The following is an 18,019-nucleotide window of genomic DNA, read 5'->3' as shown; positions in this document are numbered from 1 at the left end:
AAAACGCTATTCTGGTATGCTATTAAAACCCATTTTTCTTGTAGTGTAAAAAGGTCCAAGATATGATTCGACAGAGAACCACAAGTAAATGCCACTTAAGAACAAAAAAAAAATGAGAAAACAAATTTCCTCTCGAGCAGCTGACGGAGAACACGGTTGACAATTGAACTATTCATAGATCAAATAAAATTGAGGTAAATAAAGCTCCACATTTCCTTATCAGAGATCCAAAGAAACCTATCGATTTAAACTCAATGAACGGCACGACATCACAAAATCAAAGCTTCACACTCAATCATTCATCAGTAAACCCAAGGTTTGAATACCAAAACCTTACTAAAGACAAACATGGAAAAGATTAGACGTTTGTCGGTCCTTAGAGTAAAGTTTGGAGACCCAAACCCAACACACTAAGAAGCCACCATACAATACTGCCTCAAGACCATCAAACTCCATAAATTAACAAAAAAATATTTACAAACTAGAGCTTAACCACTAGCCATAGTTTATATGACCTTCGACAAAGACGACCATTGAACAAAGAAAAAAGAGCCAAAAATACAGAATAATCGCAAACCCACCTGAACCCGCTTCACCAAATCTGACGGAAAAAGTAGGTACCCACATCAGAGCTATCCTGCACCGCACACTAGAAAACAGAAACTCCAAAAATCTCAAACCGTCAAAGTCTCAAATCCACAAAGCAAACCAAAAGAACACACCAAAAACCACAAACTACGACATAAACAAAACTAGTCACCTATAATTTGTTTCAAAAGGGAAGACCTGATGCCAAGCTTGACTATCAAACTTCACAGCACTATCAAACTTTTCGAGCACCAACCATTGAGAAAGAAAAATTCCTTAAAGTATTAAACTTAATGCTCTTGATAATTACAAGAAAATGAATTCATCTGCTCTGGACTATCTCCTATTTAAAAAGATAAATATTTTTAAAAAATAGGTTAAATATTTTTATTATTTATTATTAATAGATTTAAACGAAAAGTTATTCAAATTTATTGATTAATATTATTTTAAATTTATTCAAAATAATTAATATAAATAACGTTCATAATTAAATTATAATATACTTTCTTAATATTCACAAAACACATAATAATAGAGAGTAAGTCATTTGCGAAAATATTAGTCTGTACGTAATGCTACATATTAAAAACGATATAAAATCTGTGTTGGAGATTATGGATTATTGTTTTTTAAAATTAGTTATTCGTAAACTATCAATTGATGATAGAAGAGATGAACTGCAGAGGGTGTGCTGAGTTTAGAATAGTTGGCTACCCATTAATCAAAGTCTTATAAGTGACATTATTGGGAGCCATGTCTCTTGCTTTGATCTCGTCAAAAAAATTATTAGCCTCTTGTAACTTCACACCTTTACAAATCTCATGGATGAAAGTAATAAAATTAACCACATTAGGTTGTCGACGGTTTTTTACCATCATGTTCTTAAGCTCCCAATCCAAGTCAAAAGACCTTTTTTCACGCCCAACCAAAGCAACAAGTGTTAAAAAAATGGCCTTTGAGCTGCCGCCTTATAACTGCAACCATCCATGACTTGTAAGAGTCTACTCCTCTCCTCGTGATTTATCATCTCCTCATCCAGCTCCAGCTCCTCCTCCTTCACTACTTCCGTAAGAACCACCACTATAAAACCCTCCACCTCCTGATCCTTCACTACCTCCATGACTGCCCGCCCCTACCACTAGCTTGACCTCAACCACCGTAACCAATCCTCCACCTCCTCTACTGCCGCTTCTGCCTTTACCGGCGTAACCATATGCAATGGGATAGAGACCTTCAAATTTTGGCTGAAAAGAAAGAGTGAGTGAATGTGTCATTTGATGGTTAATCTATATTATTAAAACTGAAATACCTTTAATACTGTTTAGAAATAAGGATAAAAAAATAAATGATAATTGTTTGGAAACATAGATAGCAGATTTATTACTTTCTTTTATTTACATATTTAATCATTGCATTTATAATAAATGACATATTTCCTTTTTGTATTTTTTTTTTATTTACAGATTCTGCAACTACATTTAAAATCAATTTAAATTAATTAATAACAATGGTTGTTGTTTCTTCATAGTGAAAATAAAAACACAACTGAAATATATAGTATATATTATATAAAAGAATTTTAAATATATCATTAATTTATTTAGTTTAATCAAATATAAAAAATTCGAGAATTCAATTTTCAAAAAAACAAAATATCATAAAATTAAAGATAATTCATAGAAAACTAATGCAAAAATTAAAATTTTAGGTATGTTTTTTTCTTTTGAAAATAAATTCACAAAAAAACAACATATCAATATATGAATAGTACAATTACATCAAATTGCATTAAGTTATAAAAAAATAATATAATATTATGTATAAATTAAAACAATTATTATCAAACATCTATATTATTAAATAATATATACTATTCTATATGTATGAATTTTTTTTTATTAAACCAATGGTTTATGATTTTATGTTAAACACAAATTAAATTAAGCACACGTGCGAAGGCGCGGATCAAGTTCTAGTTATAGGTTAAAAGAGAAACTCAGCCGTCTGCGCTTTTCAAAATTCGATGGGTAAGTACTAATATCAAAATAATTTTTATGGTTTAAGTTAGAAAAGATTTTTGGTCAATTTATTCAATGAAAATATTTGACAAGTATAAAATATGTGTAGATGTTAACGGACAATAGAAAAGTATGTCTCCGTGTAATTTTTTGCTTTTCCATAAATTGCAAAACTCTACTTTTAATATCTTCGAGTAAAAAAAAAACTAGAGAAATTGTAAACTATAGAATTTTAAAATATTTTAAGAATTGTTTTTCGAGTAGGCCGGCTAATGAAAGTTCATGGCTTATGGCCAGCGTGAAGACCAGAGAAAATACAAGGGGAAATGAGTTGTCTGCGTCATTTTAGTTTTATATATAGATTTTGATCCCACATGATTTGAAAGAGATATTTCAAACAAATACAATATACTTTTTCACAATATTGCATTTTTGTTCTTTTGAATTGGTACAAAAGAGTAGCTTTTCGTTTTGTTTTGTTTTTAGTTAAAACTCAACAAGAAGAGGGTCCAACAAAAGAGACCAAAATTGACGAGAACTCTTCAACACGTATTGGATTATACATTGTATGGCTGGTTGGCCTGTATTCAAATGTGAATTCAATAGAAATTAAAATGAAAGATGACAGATCATACATAGTCTGATAAGCATCCAAATGTTGACATAATAAGTGGTGATAATTAATCAATCAGCAACTACGATATACAAAGATACCTTTGTAAACAGGTGCAAGTTGTTCTATAATTATGTTTACCATTCAGTATCTAATCCACATGCACATTGTAGCTCACAAAAGTTTAAGAACGATTTATTCAACTATCCAATTTATTTTCACTATAATTAGAAACGATCTTGAAATTTACAATTTTTGAAACAATTATAGTTTAAAGGAAAATATTTTATCTATCTATATGATTTAGGAATAAATATTAAATATATTAAATATTTAAAATTTAGAGATCAAGGTGAATATTATTTGTATGTCAGCTGCCTTGAATATAATAATTCACATTAGCCGACAAAAAGAAAAACAAAAACATAATAAATAGTTAAATCATTTAAAATTGGGAGATCAAAATGAATATTTTTGATGTATCTGAATATAATTATCCATTAGTATTTACTCAATGATTTAATAAAAATTATAACACAGCCGTTAATTTGTAACAGAAACAAAAACAAATCCATTAGCCGACAAAGAAAAAGCAAAACATCGCAATAAAGTAATATTACTACTAATTAAAACGGGATTGATTGAAATTAGTTGACTGGTAAAAAGGGAAAGGTGACTTAAGGGACGACCAAGCAGAGTCCTCTCATTTCTCTCTCAATAATTATTTCATTTTTCAAACAAACAAACAAACGCCATTGTAACCCCCAAAAAAGAAAAGGAGACTTTTTCTGGCTTCCGATGTTAGAGTTGCAGCCGTCAGATCGTCGTCCGGGAGCTCCGAGTTCAAGCGGCGGCGGCGGCGGAGATGAGATGATCAGAACGTATAAGGGTTGGAAAGGCAATAACGTGAGCTTTTCTCTTTTATCTCTTTGCTTTCTTGGTCAGCAGATTTAAGGACTTTATCTTAGATCTGAATCCAAATCCTTACCCTGAAGTTTATCACTATCTTCTTTGTGTCTTCTGGGTCCCTTCATTCTTGAGCAAGTTTACAACTTTGGGTGTAACTGGTTATTCATATAAGGAATATTATGAATTAAAGGAATGATTATTTTTGGAATAAGAAAAAATGGAATGATAGATTAAATGGAATAAAAACTGAAAATATTTTTGGAATGATTTTCCATTCATTCACGAAGGATTATGATCCTGAATAAAAGGAACAACATTTACAAAGGATTTGTTTTTTTGTTCCATTCCAAAAATGGAATATATGGAATTGTTTCTAAAACGTTTTCATGGTAACTGGTAAACATTTTATGAAAACATGTGGAATAATCCATTCCAAAGAGTTTTATTCCACAAAATAGCATTCCAGTTGCACCCTTTGGGTGTAACTGGTTATTCATATAAGGAATATTATGAATTAAAGGAATGATTATTTTTGGAATAAGAAAAAATGGAATGATAGATTAAATGGAATAAAAACTGAAAATATTTTTGGAATGATTTTCCATTCATTCACGAAGGATTATGATCCTGAATAAAAGGAACAACATTTACAAAGGATTTGTTTTTTTGTTCCATTCCAAAAATGGAATATATGGAATTGTTTCTAAAACGTTTTCATGGTAACTGGTAAACATTTTATGGAAACATGTGGAATAATCCATTCCAAAGAGTTTTATTCCACAAAATAGCATTCCAGTTGCACCCTTTATGTTTGACTTTTTCCAGAAAAGTTATCCTTTTGCTCTTAATCTTGAATTTGAATTCCTACTTGGCTTACCCTTTTGGTTTACATATAAGTTTTATCAGATTGTAACACTGTTGATATTTTACTTATCTTTAATGAATCCTGTTTTGTTTCTCCAGGTGTTCTTCTTTGGAGGAAGGCTCGTGTTTGGGCCCGATGCTCGATCCATACTCATCACCATCTTCTTGATTACAGCTCCTGTCATTATCTTCTGTGTTTTCGTCGGCAGAAAATTTGTTGATGACTTCCCTCACCACAGAGGAGTATCTGTATTAGCCGTCGCCATTGGTCTCAACTTATTAGTGAGTTGAACGACGTTTCTTCCCTCTTCTGCTACTGCTTACACACATGCATCTTGATGATAAGTTTCCATCTTTGTGTGTCTCCACAGGATCTTATATTTCTTCTTGTAACCTCGGGGAGAGACCCAGGAATCATACCTCGTAATCTATATCCTCCTGAACCTGAAGGTATTGAGATTGGTGGAGAACCGCGCCTTGCTCATACTCCTACTCAGAGCCGGTTGCCTCGGACAAAAGACATGATTGTTAATGGAATCACTGTGAAGATCAAATACTGTGACACGTGCATGCTTTACAGACCTCCTCGTGCTTCTCACTGCTCCATATGCAACAACTGCGTTGAGAAATTTGATCACCACTGTCCTTGGCTTGGTCAATGCATTGGATTGGTAAATGAATCCTTTGTTACCTCTTTTTTTTTTAATCATTTCAAGAGACACTAAACAGTTTAATTTTTTTTTTAAATGTAGAGAAACTACAGGTTCTACTTCATGTTTATATTATGCTCGGCTCTTCTCTGCGTTTATGTCCATGTCTTTTGCTGGATTTACGTTAAACGCATAATGGATGGTGAGAAGATAAGCATCTGGAAGTCGCTAATCAAGACACCTGCTTCCATCGCGCTTATAATCTACACTTTCATCTGTGTCTGGTTCGTTGGTGGCCTTACCGGTTTCCACTTGTACCTAATGAGCACCAATCAAGTAAGCCCCCTTGCTTCACTATACACACGCTGAGACCGTTGGATAAAGTAAGCTGCTTGTTAACTGTTGTTTCATGTTATTGCAGTCGACTTACGAAAACTTTAGGTATCGTTATGATAGACACGAGAACCCTTTCAACAAGGGGATACTTGGGAACTTCATGGAGGTGTTCTGCACAAGCGTTGCTTCATCTAAGAACAGTTTCAGAGCAAAGGTATCGAAGGAGCCAGTGATCCCACCACGGATAGTTAACGGAGCCATGTCGAGCCCGAGCTTGCAGAAAGTTTCCCAGGATATAGAGATGGGGAGAAAACCGGTGTGGCACGAGACAGTGGATGAAGAGCTCGGTGACATGGACAAGGACATGGAGACATCGGTTACATCGCGGGATTTGAGCAGAATGCTTCCACCAGAAGAGACCGAAGGACGTGGGATTATGCATTCCAGAGAGTCTAGCAGGGGAAGGAGAGGAGGTAGCTGGGAGTTATCAGGCCGTGTTAACGAAGATTTAAGAACCAGAGATGTTGAGTCTTCAGGCATTGATGCTTCCAGAGATTTACTATCTGATGCAGCAACAGTTAGAAGCAGAACCGGTACTGGTATAGGACGGTTATAGTGTCCGGTTTAAGCAAATTACACTATATTTAAAAAGGTTGAAGAAGATCAAACAAGATTGTGATTCATTCAGGTTTGTTTACCTCATTGTAACGAGTTTGTGTAAAGTAAATGTTTTAATTTGAAGAAAAAAAGCTCTTAAAATGACTGTTTGGAGTTTGGACCAAACAAGAAAGCATCTGACAATAGTTTTACTTGAGGGAGAAGGCATCTGAGATTAGCTTCTCATCTTCTTCATAGACCTCAAGGTTCTTGGACTTCATAAGAAACTCTAACGCCTCTTCGTCAAACTCAACCAAGTAAGCCATCTTCACTAGCTCTGATAGCCTTTCAATAAGATCTTCTCTACCACTCATCACTCCCTTAGCAATCACCTCAGCGAAACACGTGGCGTGCTCCAAAACCTTTCTTTTCCCGCAACTTTTCTTCATCTTCTCTGCATACACAACTCCTTCCTCTCTCTCCCACCTCATCACCTTCTTAGCTTTTGCCACCAGCTTCTCTCCCTTTGACGGTAGTGTCAGCGTGTAATCCGTTGAGATCGTCTCCGGAGTTTGGAGAACACTGAGGCTAACAAGACTTTCTATGATTCTTGAACGTTCCTCAGCTTCTATCTCAAGAGATGGATCAGATAGAAACCCTAGAACCAGCCTCACTAGCCCTGGTCCGATCAGACTCTTCTCTTGCTTCTTGACTTTGGTTCGGTCGGTTAACTTAGCTTCTGCAGTCTCCACGCATTTAGAGATGTCTTTGACTCCTATTTTCCTGTAAAGCTCCATAAGCTTAGTTTGTGACAATCTAGGGTTGCTTGGAGTTGGGTACCATACAAAAACAGGGGAGTCAATGAAAAGATCCTTCAAGAGCAAGTCATCAGCTATGAACACGTCGCTTTTGCTAGACAACAAGATTCCTTCTTCATCATTGCTGCTATCTGTTGTCTTAACTGGCAAACGAGAGAAGGATTCAGAGAGTAAGTCCTCAGATATACCGTGTCGCACAAGGAAGCTCCAGAACGCACAGCACTCGTGGTTTGACAATCTTTCCTTTGTTCTCTCCCAGTCTTTCCACAAAGCACAGTAATCTTCAACAGATGGCGTTATTCTCACGTTAAATGCAGATGAGAAGAAGACAAGAAGGTCATAACTCTTGTAATGGTTTTCAAGAACGTTTAGGTGTGATCCAAAGAGCTTGTCTTTATCACTGACCACGCAGCTAGAAACATCTGCCCATTTCTCATCTCTCGGAATCCAAATCCTGCCTGAAGAAGACGACGAGTCTTTCTCTTGTTTCCATTCAGTTTTACTGAGAAATCTATATATCCGGGAAACTGCATCAGAATCAGAATGAGTATAAACGTGTGTAGCAAGCAACTGGCTAGCTTTGTCTGGATCGTCAACAACTCCAACCTCAATAAGCTCTCTCTTGAAAGACTTAAGCTTAGAGCCATAATACTTTTCATCGATGAAGGGACCATCACAAGGCTCTAGTTCCCAGCTTTTATCAAACCAAAGACACTCTTTAGGACTGTTGTAACCAGCTTGTGTCTTCAACCATCTGACAGAGACCTTGTCTAGAAACTCCTGAGTGAGTTTTCTACCATCCTCAATCAAGAACGTGACGCACTCAAGAAGAGACAGAACACTTGAAGGAGTGATGCTACTAGACTCATCAGGGAGACTTAAAGAGCTAACCAAATGGTTCACGCCTTGTTTCAGCTCAACAGTGACTCCTAAGCTCCTTAGCTCTTTCTTGTAGCTGTGTATACTCTTGCCGTACCACTTTGTGGTATCATCTATAAAGGGGAGATTGGCTATAAGACGGAGAGGCTCCCACTCTGAACAAAAGAGAATGCACTCCTTTGGTGCGCGGAAGTCGCCGAGTGTTGTTTGCAGCCATTGTAACTCTGTGTAGCTTTTCATAACTTCTTCAGGAAACTTGTGATCACTTCCCATCATTTTCTTGTAGAAAGACAGAAGTGACAAAGCGTTCTCTCGTGTTAGAGAAGTTGAGGTAGCTTTCTGCTTGAATGTTCTCACAAACGCTTTCACAGCTTCTTCAACCTGAACCACAACACCAATCTGCTCTAGCTCCTTTTTGTAGGAACTGATTCTGCTTCCATAGAAACTATCATCGACTAAAGGGAAGACATCATCAAAGACTGTCAGAAAGAAAGTCTGGTCAGGATCAGATATGAAACATTCAGCAGGTGACTTGTAGCCTCCTTTTGTCTTCAGGCACTGAGAGCTTCTTAAGGAATCAACCAGATGCTGAGAAGTCAGGTTACGTATGCACTCAAGTAGTAAGATCATTGCATCTGCTGTAAGATAGTTCAGCTTTTCAGGCTTCAAATGAGAGACTATGAGACCGTGATTGTTAGGAAACTCAACCACAACCCCTAGCAGCTTCAGCTCTTCCTTGAACCCACTGATCTCAGATTCACCGTAGACGTCTCCATCAACAAACGGAATCTCACTTATCAGAGAGGCAGCTTTCCACTCTTCACTGAACAGAACAGCTCCCTCTGGAGATCTGTCACCTGAACTTGTCTTCAGCCAAGGGCGGCCTTTGATGGATGTGACGAAATCATCAGGTGAGAGGAGCTTCTCTCTCAAGTTTCTGATGAACTTAAGAATAGAAAACACATTCTCTCTTGACAGCGAGGAGGTCCCAGCTAAACTCATGAGGTGGTCACCAACAAACGCACATGCTTCACTAAACTCAAACATAACACCAGCAGTTTTCAGCTCCTCTGTGTAGCTCTCAATCTTCTTACCGTAGAAGCTCCTATCAACAAGTGGAACATCCACAAGAACTGATCCCTTCTTCAGAACGCCTCCCCATGATGCAGTATGGTAAAAAGACTGACAAGGCGGGCGATAATCATAGCTTCCATTCATCTTAGTTCTCAGCCAGCTTCCTCCTTTAACTGAATCAATAAACTTTGGAGGAAGAGAGTTTCTATGACTATTAATCCACTCCAAAAGAAGAAAAACATTCTGTTTCTGAAGAGCTCCAGACAAGGCAGGTAGAGCAGCATTCGGTGGTGCTACTTCAGGTACATCTCCAGCTTTAGCATATTCTTTCAAGAACCCAAGAAGCTCTCTCTGTTTAGACCGAACACCGGCGAACATACCAGACGTCATATACTCTTCCCAAAGCTCTATATAACCGTCCTGCCTCCAAGGATTCGACCCGGTTATTAAGCTAACCCATTTACCTGCACTAGCAGGAACAAGAACACCGAAGGTACTCGTCTTAACATTCCCATAGTTGTCCACAAGCGGCATCTCTTCGCAACATTTCTTAGCCTCCTCATCTGATAGAAACCCCTTGGTGATTGAGTGATGCAGAAAGTGTGCGTATGCCACCACAAGCCTGTTGTCTTTCTTAAGACTACGCAAGAGACATTGTGCGTATAGAGAGACACTAAGATCCATCAAAGTAATCTTCTCTCCAAGCCAGTTACGTATTACTTCCATATTAGTAGAGCGTGATGCATTCAACGCTTTCTTTGTTGCTTGTGGCAGAAAAACATAATCAGACATGCATCTAAACTCACCGTTCCAATCGAGTAACCACGAGTGATTCTTCTCTGCAACGAGACATAACGTCCGAGGACTGAGATCTTCCAAGCTGCTAAGAAGACTCGCTCCCTTCTGAACGTGGTACTTGATAAGAGGAACCTTAACCATGTTTGTGTTCTTGAATCTTGGCTCCCAGTTCTGAGCTACGAAGAGAAGGATCTCCACGTAGGTGCTTTCTGACACACTTGTCACGAGATCACACCCTTGAATGCATTTTGAGTACCATTCGTTGCTGACTTCTCTCAAAGACAAGAAGTCTAGAACGGAGTCATTCTCTTTTTTGTCAAAAGAAGAATCCAAAATGTAGACTCCATGTGATGATATGTTCTTTAACCCTGCGCCTTCTCTCCTCGCTTTCTCCAAGATGTCCGAAAAAGCAGGGATGAGCCGACCAACTTCACATGGTTTGTGAAAGAACTTCTGTCCTAAATGTGACACGCTCGGCACAATCTCCTCAGCGCAGATTCTCTCCCTGATGGAATCTCTAACAATGTTTAGCTTAGCGTAGCTAGATTGTGTTACAGGCAAGAACCTAAAAGTAGACAGCAAGCTAGAGATAGGAGCATCGGTCTTTTTCACCAAGGTGGTGAATGCGTTCACAAAAGCTAACGGAACACAGCTGAGAATCCCTTGGTTCCATATATCATCAAGTAGTATAATTTCTCTTGATGACGCAAGGATGAAATCTGCTTGGATGATGAATGGGAAGTTTGTTATCATCTCCGTAGGAAGAAAGGCATAGATGCCAGGAGAGGTGTTTCCACGGCTAAGACGCTCTCCTAATGGAAAGGCTAAAGTTATCACCCAATCTTGGACTTCGGTTCTTCTTTCAACACGGTTCTCGTTTTTCACTGGGAACTTTTGTCTCCACATGTAGTAACTGCATTGCTTCTCTGTGTCTGTTTCACTAGCAGAGAGATGGATTGTGTAAGACTCAGCGTCAATGCTCTTCCTCGTCATGAAATCCGTCTCGGTTATGATACCGATGGAGTTCACTGTGCTGAGGTTAGGATCTTGGCAGTGTTCTCTGATAGATAGGTTCTTGATCTTGGAAAGGAACAAGAGAACCTCAGGGTGAACATTAGAGAGCTGTTCTTTCACCGGGTCTACTTTGTCACTCTTTAGTGGTAAGATGATGGTTGTGGTCGGAAGAGAAGAACCTGAACCGTAGATCCTTTGTATGTCGACAAGAGAAGGATGTTGGTCAACCCACTCGGGAACAATGTAACCAAGGCTGCAGTGGCTGCAAGGTGCCTCGTTGAATCTAATCTGATACCCGTTGCTGAAAATATAAGGCTGAGAAGTAATCAGAAACACACTCTTGAATCCAATTCCTGCCAAAGATTGAAACAGAACACACATATGTAAGGACAAGGGTCTTTTGAAAGTTGAGTTTTGTATTTGAGGTCTTATGGTACCTTTCTCTCCAATGTAACCGCGTTTTCGGTTGCCTTTCTTGGTGGACCTTCCAACACTGCAAATGGATTCTATGTTCTTGTCTGAAAAGCCCTTCTCGTTGTTGAAGATAAGGAGAGTCGCTGGAGCTCCAGTGGCTGTGATGTCATCAGATGTAATCACAAATTCAAGAGATGGATCCACACCTTCCGGGTACTCATTATCCTCAGCGTTCTGGAAGCCAAAGAAACATTTAACTCCTTTGACAAAAAAAAAAAAAAAATACAAGAAACATGGTTTCTACATCCAGCAGAATGCTTACTTGGATAAGCTCCATGAGGAAGTGAACATCCTTGGCATAGAGCTCAGCTGAGAGATTCTTCACAGCCTGATGAAGATCTTCCGTCAACGGATTCTCGTCTCCACCGATAGAAAACTTAGTCCTGCGAATGCGATCAATGTGTTGCTTTGCTGATTCAGCCATCTTTTCTTTTCCTGGTGTAGCTTCTCTCTGCGTGTGATGTGAGGAGCGAAAGAGAGTGAGAGGGTGAGGAACAAAAGAGAGTGAGGATTCTAAAGAGAGTTGAAGTAAACGATGATGAGACACTCTTGTACCAAAACAAGACCAAACATACTATAACACTTGTACTACTATGTAGTTAACTAGACAAAAGCAGTGCAACTTTGTATCCAAGGTACACATGTTAAGTGGATACTAACCTTTCTTTTTCTACTTTGGGAAGTGCAAGATTGTTGAGAACTTTGACCATCCTTTACTTCATAGTCTGTCATCTCAAGATCCACAACAATTTTCTCCTTCGTCTTCTCTTTGTTATTTTCTTTCATGGATTTTACGATAGAATCTCGAACCTCTGAAGAAACTTCCTTGCATGCAGTTTTACTTTGATTCAGACCAGCCAAATGTTGTTTCATGCTGCTGATTCCAGCGTATTGCTTTCCGCAGAAGTTACATGCCGTTACTTTCTTCCCCTTTGAATCAACAGCTTCACTAACATAGTTCCACGTCAAATCTTGTTTCCGGTTACTACGAGGATTGGAGCCTTGAGAAGATTTATCTTGCTTTGTATTGCTTACAGTACTATTCGTCTCCATCTCTATAAGTAAACTACAAAAAAAAAAAAGGGCAAACATGTTTGCACGATTAAACATCTGAATAACCAGTGAAAAATGTATTTACTCTCTTATTGTTAGATGTCTAGATAAAAAAAAAGAACCAAGCTAGCATAGCAATATCAATGGTTTACACAGTCAACATATGATTTTAAGAGGAATGATATGAACATGTTTAGACCTTTAAAACGATTTGGCTAGCTCCTCCTGTCGAGTGGGGAAATGAATAGACTAAATAAGTTCTGTAAAATATTAGGGTTGGGTCTGTGGTGGGGGTGGTGCGCGTTCTCTCGGCTGTTTCCTAGGGAGAAAATGCCTGCCACTTTCCTACACAACCGGCCATGTATTACCAACTTCAAGTGCTTCTCTTTTCAGTTTTCCCTCTTACTCAACTCTCCCGATTCCCACCACATGTCTTCTGATTTAGACATCTTAACTTTCTTCAAGGAAGAAAAAATCTGTTCTCTGTTCGACTGGACTGAAAAGACGAAGAAAAGATTTAAATGGGAGGAGTGTATTCTAGGGTTTGTTTGATCGAACTGTTTTTAAGAAGGCTTTGCGTAAAAGCTTGACTCTGTCTTGGTTTTTGACTTTGTGCGAAATCTAGTCGTCGAACTGACTATCGTATTCTGTAGAAACAAAAGTTAAAAATCTAGAAACCCTAAATCATACTATTTTCTAGGGGAATTGGATGCTTTCTTTTGAGGAGTATTGTGTAAATACCTATAGTTATTACATGTTTCCTATATTCATAGATATTATATTTTGTATGGTAGGATACGTTTGAATATTTCCTTAGGTTCACAAGCTCATGTATATATACTTTTCGTAACATGAATAAGAGATCAATTTTTGTGGATGCCTTTTGGTTCCGGTAGTTTTTTTTTTGAGAAAGGTGTTCATGTAGTTTGCCTAGGTTGGTCCGCGTTTCGCGCGGAAAAAAAAATTATTTTCCAATAAGTTGATTAATATTTTTTTATATCATATCCTTTGTTTAGGATTGTATAACTCTATACTTTATTTTTATAGCAGTTGTGGATTTAGGTTAAAAAAAATTTCGGAAATCTTAACATCTTTTTTTAAAAATAATTCTCCATTTATTTGGATAGAATAATCTAAAGGCTCTTGTTTATATATAAAATGATATTTATTCATTTTTGTTCTTGTATTTATTGTATTACTTTCAGTCTTGTTCCATTTTTTTAACTATAATTTTTTAAAAATCTTATTTTGATTAACTATTAAATTTTCATTATGATTTTGTATCAATATCTTATTAATTTCACTTAACTTGAGTTTCATGATTTAAAAAAAAAAATCTATCAGATTAATTGTTTTTATTTTAGTTTAGTTTTTTTTTTGAGAAAGGGCTTAGTTTTGTTGATCTTGGTTATAATGACCTTGTAAAAAGTATATCGCATATGAATAATTCTATTATCCACTTTTATGAAATTGCACTATATATTCTTGAAATTTGTGGTTTTGGATTATATTATTTATTTGTAGTTAAATTTCTTTTTGTATTTGGTTTATATGCTGTTTCTGTTTCCCTAACTATTTTTATTGTGTTTTCCATTAATGTTTTTTTTAATTTTCTCTAAATTTACGTCTGGTGATCAACTTTTATTGTGGTTTTCCATAAATTTTTAATTTTCTCTAGATTTAAGTTTGGTAACCAATAAAAGATTAAATTTTTACTACGCATAAACATTGCGATGACTTAAGCTTTTTTTTTTTAAAAAAAAAAACATTGCGATAACTTATCTTAGCAATCTGAAGTGGTTAAGCCCACTAAAATAATTACAGCCAATGCGAGGGTTTACCAACCTAAATGAGGCCATGTAGTATGTACCCAAAAACATCAGGAGATTATTTTGTTAGGTTAAGGTAGATGACGTCCACTAATTTAAAAATAATTCAAATTAAATAATGCTCATAACAAACTCAACTATTTAAATGGTATTGTGCCAAAGATAAGTAGATAAAAACACTTTGGTGCTAAGTAAAAGTATGTGGATTACAACATTATTGAAGAAAACATAAAATTTTGAAACAAACAATTGAATTGAATTTTGCAAATTCCAAGTCTCCATAGTTGGAGTGATCAGTATTTCGAGCTTACTTTGAACTGGGGCTTTTTCATCATTAATGGGAGTCTCGGTGGAGGTCAGGACTAAATCAGTATGTGCAGGCTCTGGGTCAGTGCTGGCTGGACATCCTTCAATAATTGGAACATCATCTGGCCCGTTTGTGTGATACGAACAACTGCTTTTCACCAATGGATTTGGGACCATAGAAAGTTTAACAGCTACAGACATATCATCACTTGTGTGGTGCTATATTAGAAACTCCACAGTTGCTGACAATATTTTTTTCAAATGTGAAGCCTAGATAAATGAGCAAATGCAGAAAGTATGCAGCAAAAAAGTCTCTTATTTTCAAGTAAGAGACATTTTGATTGGTTAATTGTGCGCGGTATGAAAAAGGAGAGACAACCAAACAAATAACAACACATGTAAATTGGTCATGTTGTGACAGTACACATGAGAACTGAGCTAAATGCAATAATAACAGTGATCCTTATTCATTGAACGTACCTGTAGGGGAGAATTCAGAATGTAGATATTAAGTTTAGAGAGTCTTACATATTCAAGTTTCTTAACACCACCATATTTTGGAAGATATACCAGAGGAACCACTCTCTGCTCTGCAGAGCCTGCATCTGGTATGTTTAATGTGTGAACTAACGCCGTAATAATCGTGAAGTAGTAACTAATTGTAGAAAGAAATAACAGACTCTTTTAAGAAACACTGAGTGGCTTGGCTTTCATGATAAAAGTAGAACTGTGTCCCTAATGTGACGTTTAGGACTAAGCGACCTGCACAAACAGATTAAGAGAGCATGAAAACTGATGCGTTCATGTTATTGTAAATCACATATGCACAGACAAATAATTTGGGATTTATGTTGGTTGCAATCATGACCTTTTGTCTCACATCCAAGAGTACTAACTTGTCATGCAACCTTATCAAACACACGACACACAGTGGTTGACCTGCAGAGGTTGATGGGGTTTATCAGTAAGAAACATCTATCAAGTTAAATAAAACTTTTAAAACTTAAAACTTAATGGTGCTTGCGTAGGGGCTACGTACCTGTCCAGCTGGATTGTGACCATAACACGCTGTATCGACTCGTTTTCGTCATTGTAGATGGTGTGTATACTCCTATCCTGACGAAAAATATCTGAAATGTACATAATTGTAATATACACCCGAAATTGAGGTAGTATAATGGAAGTGGATATTGTAAGATTAAGATTAAATACATACCGGGCAAATCTACGTTGGTGTTAGCAAGAGCCATTAGCTGCTCATACTTGCAAAACCTGATTTTTTTTCAGCCGTCGGGTCGACAACCTCGACAAAGCTGTTATGCTCGGTAAATCAAATACAGACAGGAGAGAGGCGCACAGTTTGAAGTGATTATTGCTTCTAGCAACATAGAACACACTAAGCTCGTACACAGCACTTTCACTCAGTAGATTTTTAAAACTGTAGAGTCGATGTGCGGTGATAGTACCTTGTATCAACGTCGATTGCAAATGAAAACAGTGGGAATTTTAGGCAGACCGAATGAAGTGTTCCTTAAATCAAGTTTTTATAAATAAATTTAGATTATCAGTACCTTCTTGTCAAGCAATAACCTCGCCTCCTTTCTTCAGAGTACCGACTCCTAGAATTGAAGAAGACGTGTCACCACCACGTCCTCAAAACGACCAATCTCCAAGTCAGAAATGTATAATTGGGAAATCCCCATTTTTTTTAGCTTCAGTTTGGTGAGAAATCGAACGCCTTCAAAAAGAGAATTGGAACAGAGAAACTGAGAATGTATTGAAGTGGAGATGAGAGTAAGGTAACCATAAATTAGGCGTTACGGGGAGGCTTTTGGGAGAACGGTAGCCGAAGGTTTGGCGAGAGAAACCCAGATCTGGCGAGACACTGGAAAGGCGTCAAAGAAGAAGAAGGAATAACGTAAAGTTAGATTTTTTTTACTAAGCTGACATGGCATCTTAAGACAATCTAATTGGCTTGAATTTTTTATCCTACGTGGATAGGTTCAATGGAGCTCATATATCTCTTTTAGTATTGTATAGATTATAGTAATATAATAATTTTATAACGTTAAGAAAACATGAATAAGAGAAAATCTCTATAATATTATTTGAGAAGTCACTTTTCTAGGTGTCGCACTTACGTTAACTCTCACGGTGGTTGATTACTAGCTATGATACCTCTAATGAAATAAAAAAGTACACTTAAATATTATTTTTTACTTTTTAAAATTTTCCAAATAATAATATAAATAAAAAGAAAACATTTATAAAGTTTATAAAATAATTTAAAAACGAAAAATATATGTATATATAATATGATTTCATAAAAAAATGAAAGTTCACAAAATAGCAATATTCCATTTAAAAGCTATCTTTAAGTAACAAAAAATATACTTTTGAAGTAATAAAATACTTTTTTTATCTACATCTTCTTAGATGAAAACATATATTTGTATGTAATGTGATTTCATAAAAACAAAATTCACACAAATGATCTTGATATTAGAAAAAGAAATATTTTTCTTTTAAAACATAATTTTACACAATACAAATATATATTTTCAAAGTAATTGAATTTTTTATATATATCTATATATTTTCTTAGATGATTACACAAAATAATTAAGTAACATAAACTTATATAGGTTAAATTGACAAAACAAAATTATTATTATTATTGAAATGTTTTTTTATGTTTTTCATATATTTTATTTACTATAATATCTTACAATTACGGGAAAATAAATAAATTTTATTTATAATATAATTTATAAAATACAATCACATTTTTACTGCATATTTTAAGAGATATTAAAAAAACTAAAAATAATTTTAGCAATAAACATATTAACAAATGAACATATTAGCAACTAATTCAACTTATATCTAAAATCATAGATGTAACTACAATAAGAATGTATAGTTTATTAGCAACTAACCCAGCTTATATATAAAATCATAGATGTAACTAGAATAAGAATGTATAATTTATTTATTTTGTTAATATAATACTAATATATTTATTTTGTTTATATAATAATAATTTATTTATTTTATAAATTTAAATTATATGATGACTTAAAACATATTAACAAATGATAAATAAAATATTAACTCACTGTTACAATTTAGATCTTTTGTAAAATTTATATATATGCATGAGACTTTAGAATATTATCATTATATTAATTATGTA

At 35.8% G+C, this 18,019-nt stretch overlaps 2 protein-coding genes across 6 annotated transcripts; one reads left to right on the top strand and one right to left on the bottom strand.

The window, feature by feature from the left end:
* The first annotated feature begins 3,874 nt into the window (after positions 1-3,874).
* Positions 3,875-6,743, top strand: LOC106347462 (probable protein S-acyltransferase 5). The gene is made up of 5 exons (XM_013786997.3): positions 3,875-4,128; positions 5,095-5,277; positions 5,367-5,666; positions 5,748-5,981; positions 6,067-6,743. The coding sequence occupies exons 1-5, from the start codon at positions 4,021-4,023 to the stop codon at positions 6,595-6,597; spliced, it is 1,356 nt and encodes a 451-aa protein (XP_013642451.1). The 5' UTR covers positions 3,875-4,020; the 3' UTR covers positions 6,598-6,743.
* Positions 6,744-6,787: 44 nt separating this feature from the next.
* LOC106347461 lies at positions 6,788-17,353 on the bottom strand. Of its 5 annotated transcripts, none has more exons than XM_048782616.1 (7): positions 16,395-17,353; positions 16,040-16,289; positions 15,863-15,953; positions 15,692-15,762; positions 15,504-15,585; positions 15,352-15,422; positions 6,788-15,065 (listed from the first exon to the last, which is right to left on the bottom strand). In XM_048782616.1, the coding sequence occupies exon 7, from the start codon at positions 11,540-11,542 to the stop codon at positions 6,788-6,790; it is 4,755 nt and encodes a 1,584-aa protein (XP_048638573.1). In that variant the 5' UTR covers positions 11,543-15,065; positions 15,352-15,422; positions 15,504-15,585; positions 15,692-15,762; positions 15,863-15,953; positions 16,040-16,289; positions 16,395-17,353. The 5 variants fall into 5 exon arrangements, with proteins under 5 accessions (XP_048638573.1, XP_048638570.1, XP_048638574.1 ...); XM_048782613.1 differs by having other exon boundaries at positions 15,352-15,428; positions 16,395-17,352; XM_048782617.1 differs by having other exon boundaries at positions 6,788-11,809; positions 11,898-12,209; positions 12,296-15,585; positions 16,395-16,899.
* Positions 17,354-18,019: the final 666 nt, after the last annotated feature.

Source organism: Brassica napus, chromosome A6, assembly GCF_020379485.1.
Source record: "Brassica napus cultivar Da-Ae chromosome A6, Da-Ae, whole genome shotgun sequence".
Classification (NCBI taxonomy): domain Eukaryota; kingdom Viridiplantae; phylum Streptophyta; class Magnoliopsida; order Brassicales; family Brassicaceae; genus Brassica; species Brassica napus.
Note: the sequence above shows the minus strand (reverse complement) of the source record. Positions and strands in the feature narration are given on the sequence as shown.

What these genes read in the sequence shown, in the direction of transcription:
- LOC106347462 (XM_013786997.3), top strand. Translation starts at nt 4,021, where the DNA reads ATGTTAGAGTTGCAGCCGTCAGATCGTCGTCCGGGAGCTCCGAGTTCA. An exon ending in TTGGTCAATGCATTGGATTG is followed by an intron (nt 5,667 to 5,747) that starts GTAAATGAATCC and finishes TTTTAAATGTAG; the next exon opens with AGAAACTACAGGTTCTACTT. An exon ending in ACCTAATGAGCACCAATCAA is followed by an intron (nt 5,982 to 6,066) that starts GTAAGCCCCCTT and finishes ATGTTATTGCAG; the next exon opens with TCGACTTACGAAAACTTTAG.
- LOC106347461 (XM_048782617.1), bottom strand. Translation starts at nt 12,745, where the DNA reads ATGTTTAATCGTGCAAACATGTTTGCCCTTTTTTTTTTTTGTAGTTTA. An exon ending in CCCAAAGTAGAAAAAGAAAG is followed by an intron (nt 12,210 to 12,295) that starts GTTAGTATCCAC and finishes CAAGTGTTATAG; the next exon opens with TATGTTTGGTCTTGTTTTGG. An exon ending in TCCTCATGGAGCTTATCCAA is followed by an intron (nt 11,810 to 11,897) that starts GTAAGCATTCTG and finishes TTTGGCTTCCAG; the next exon opens with AACGCTGAGGATAATGAGTA.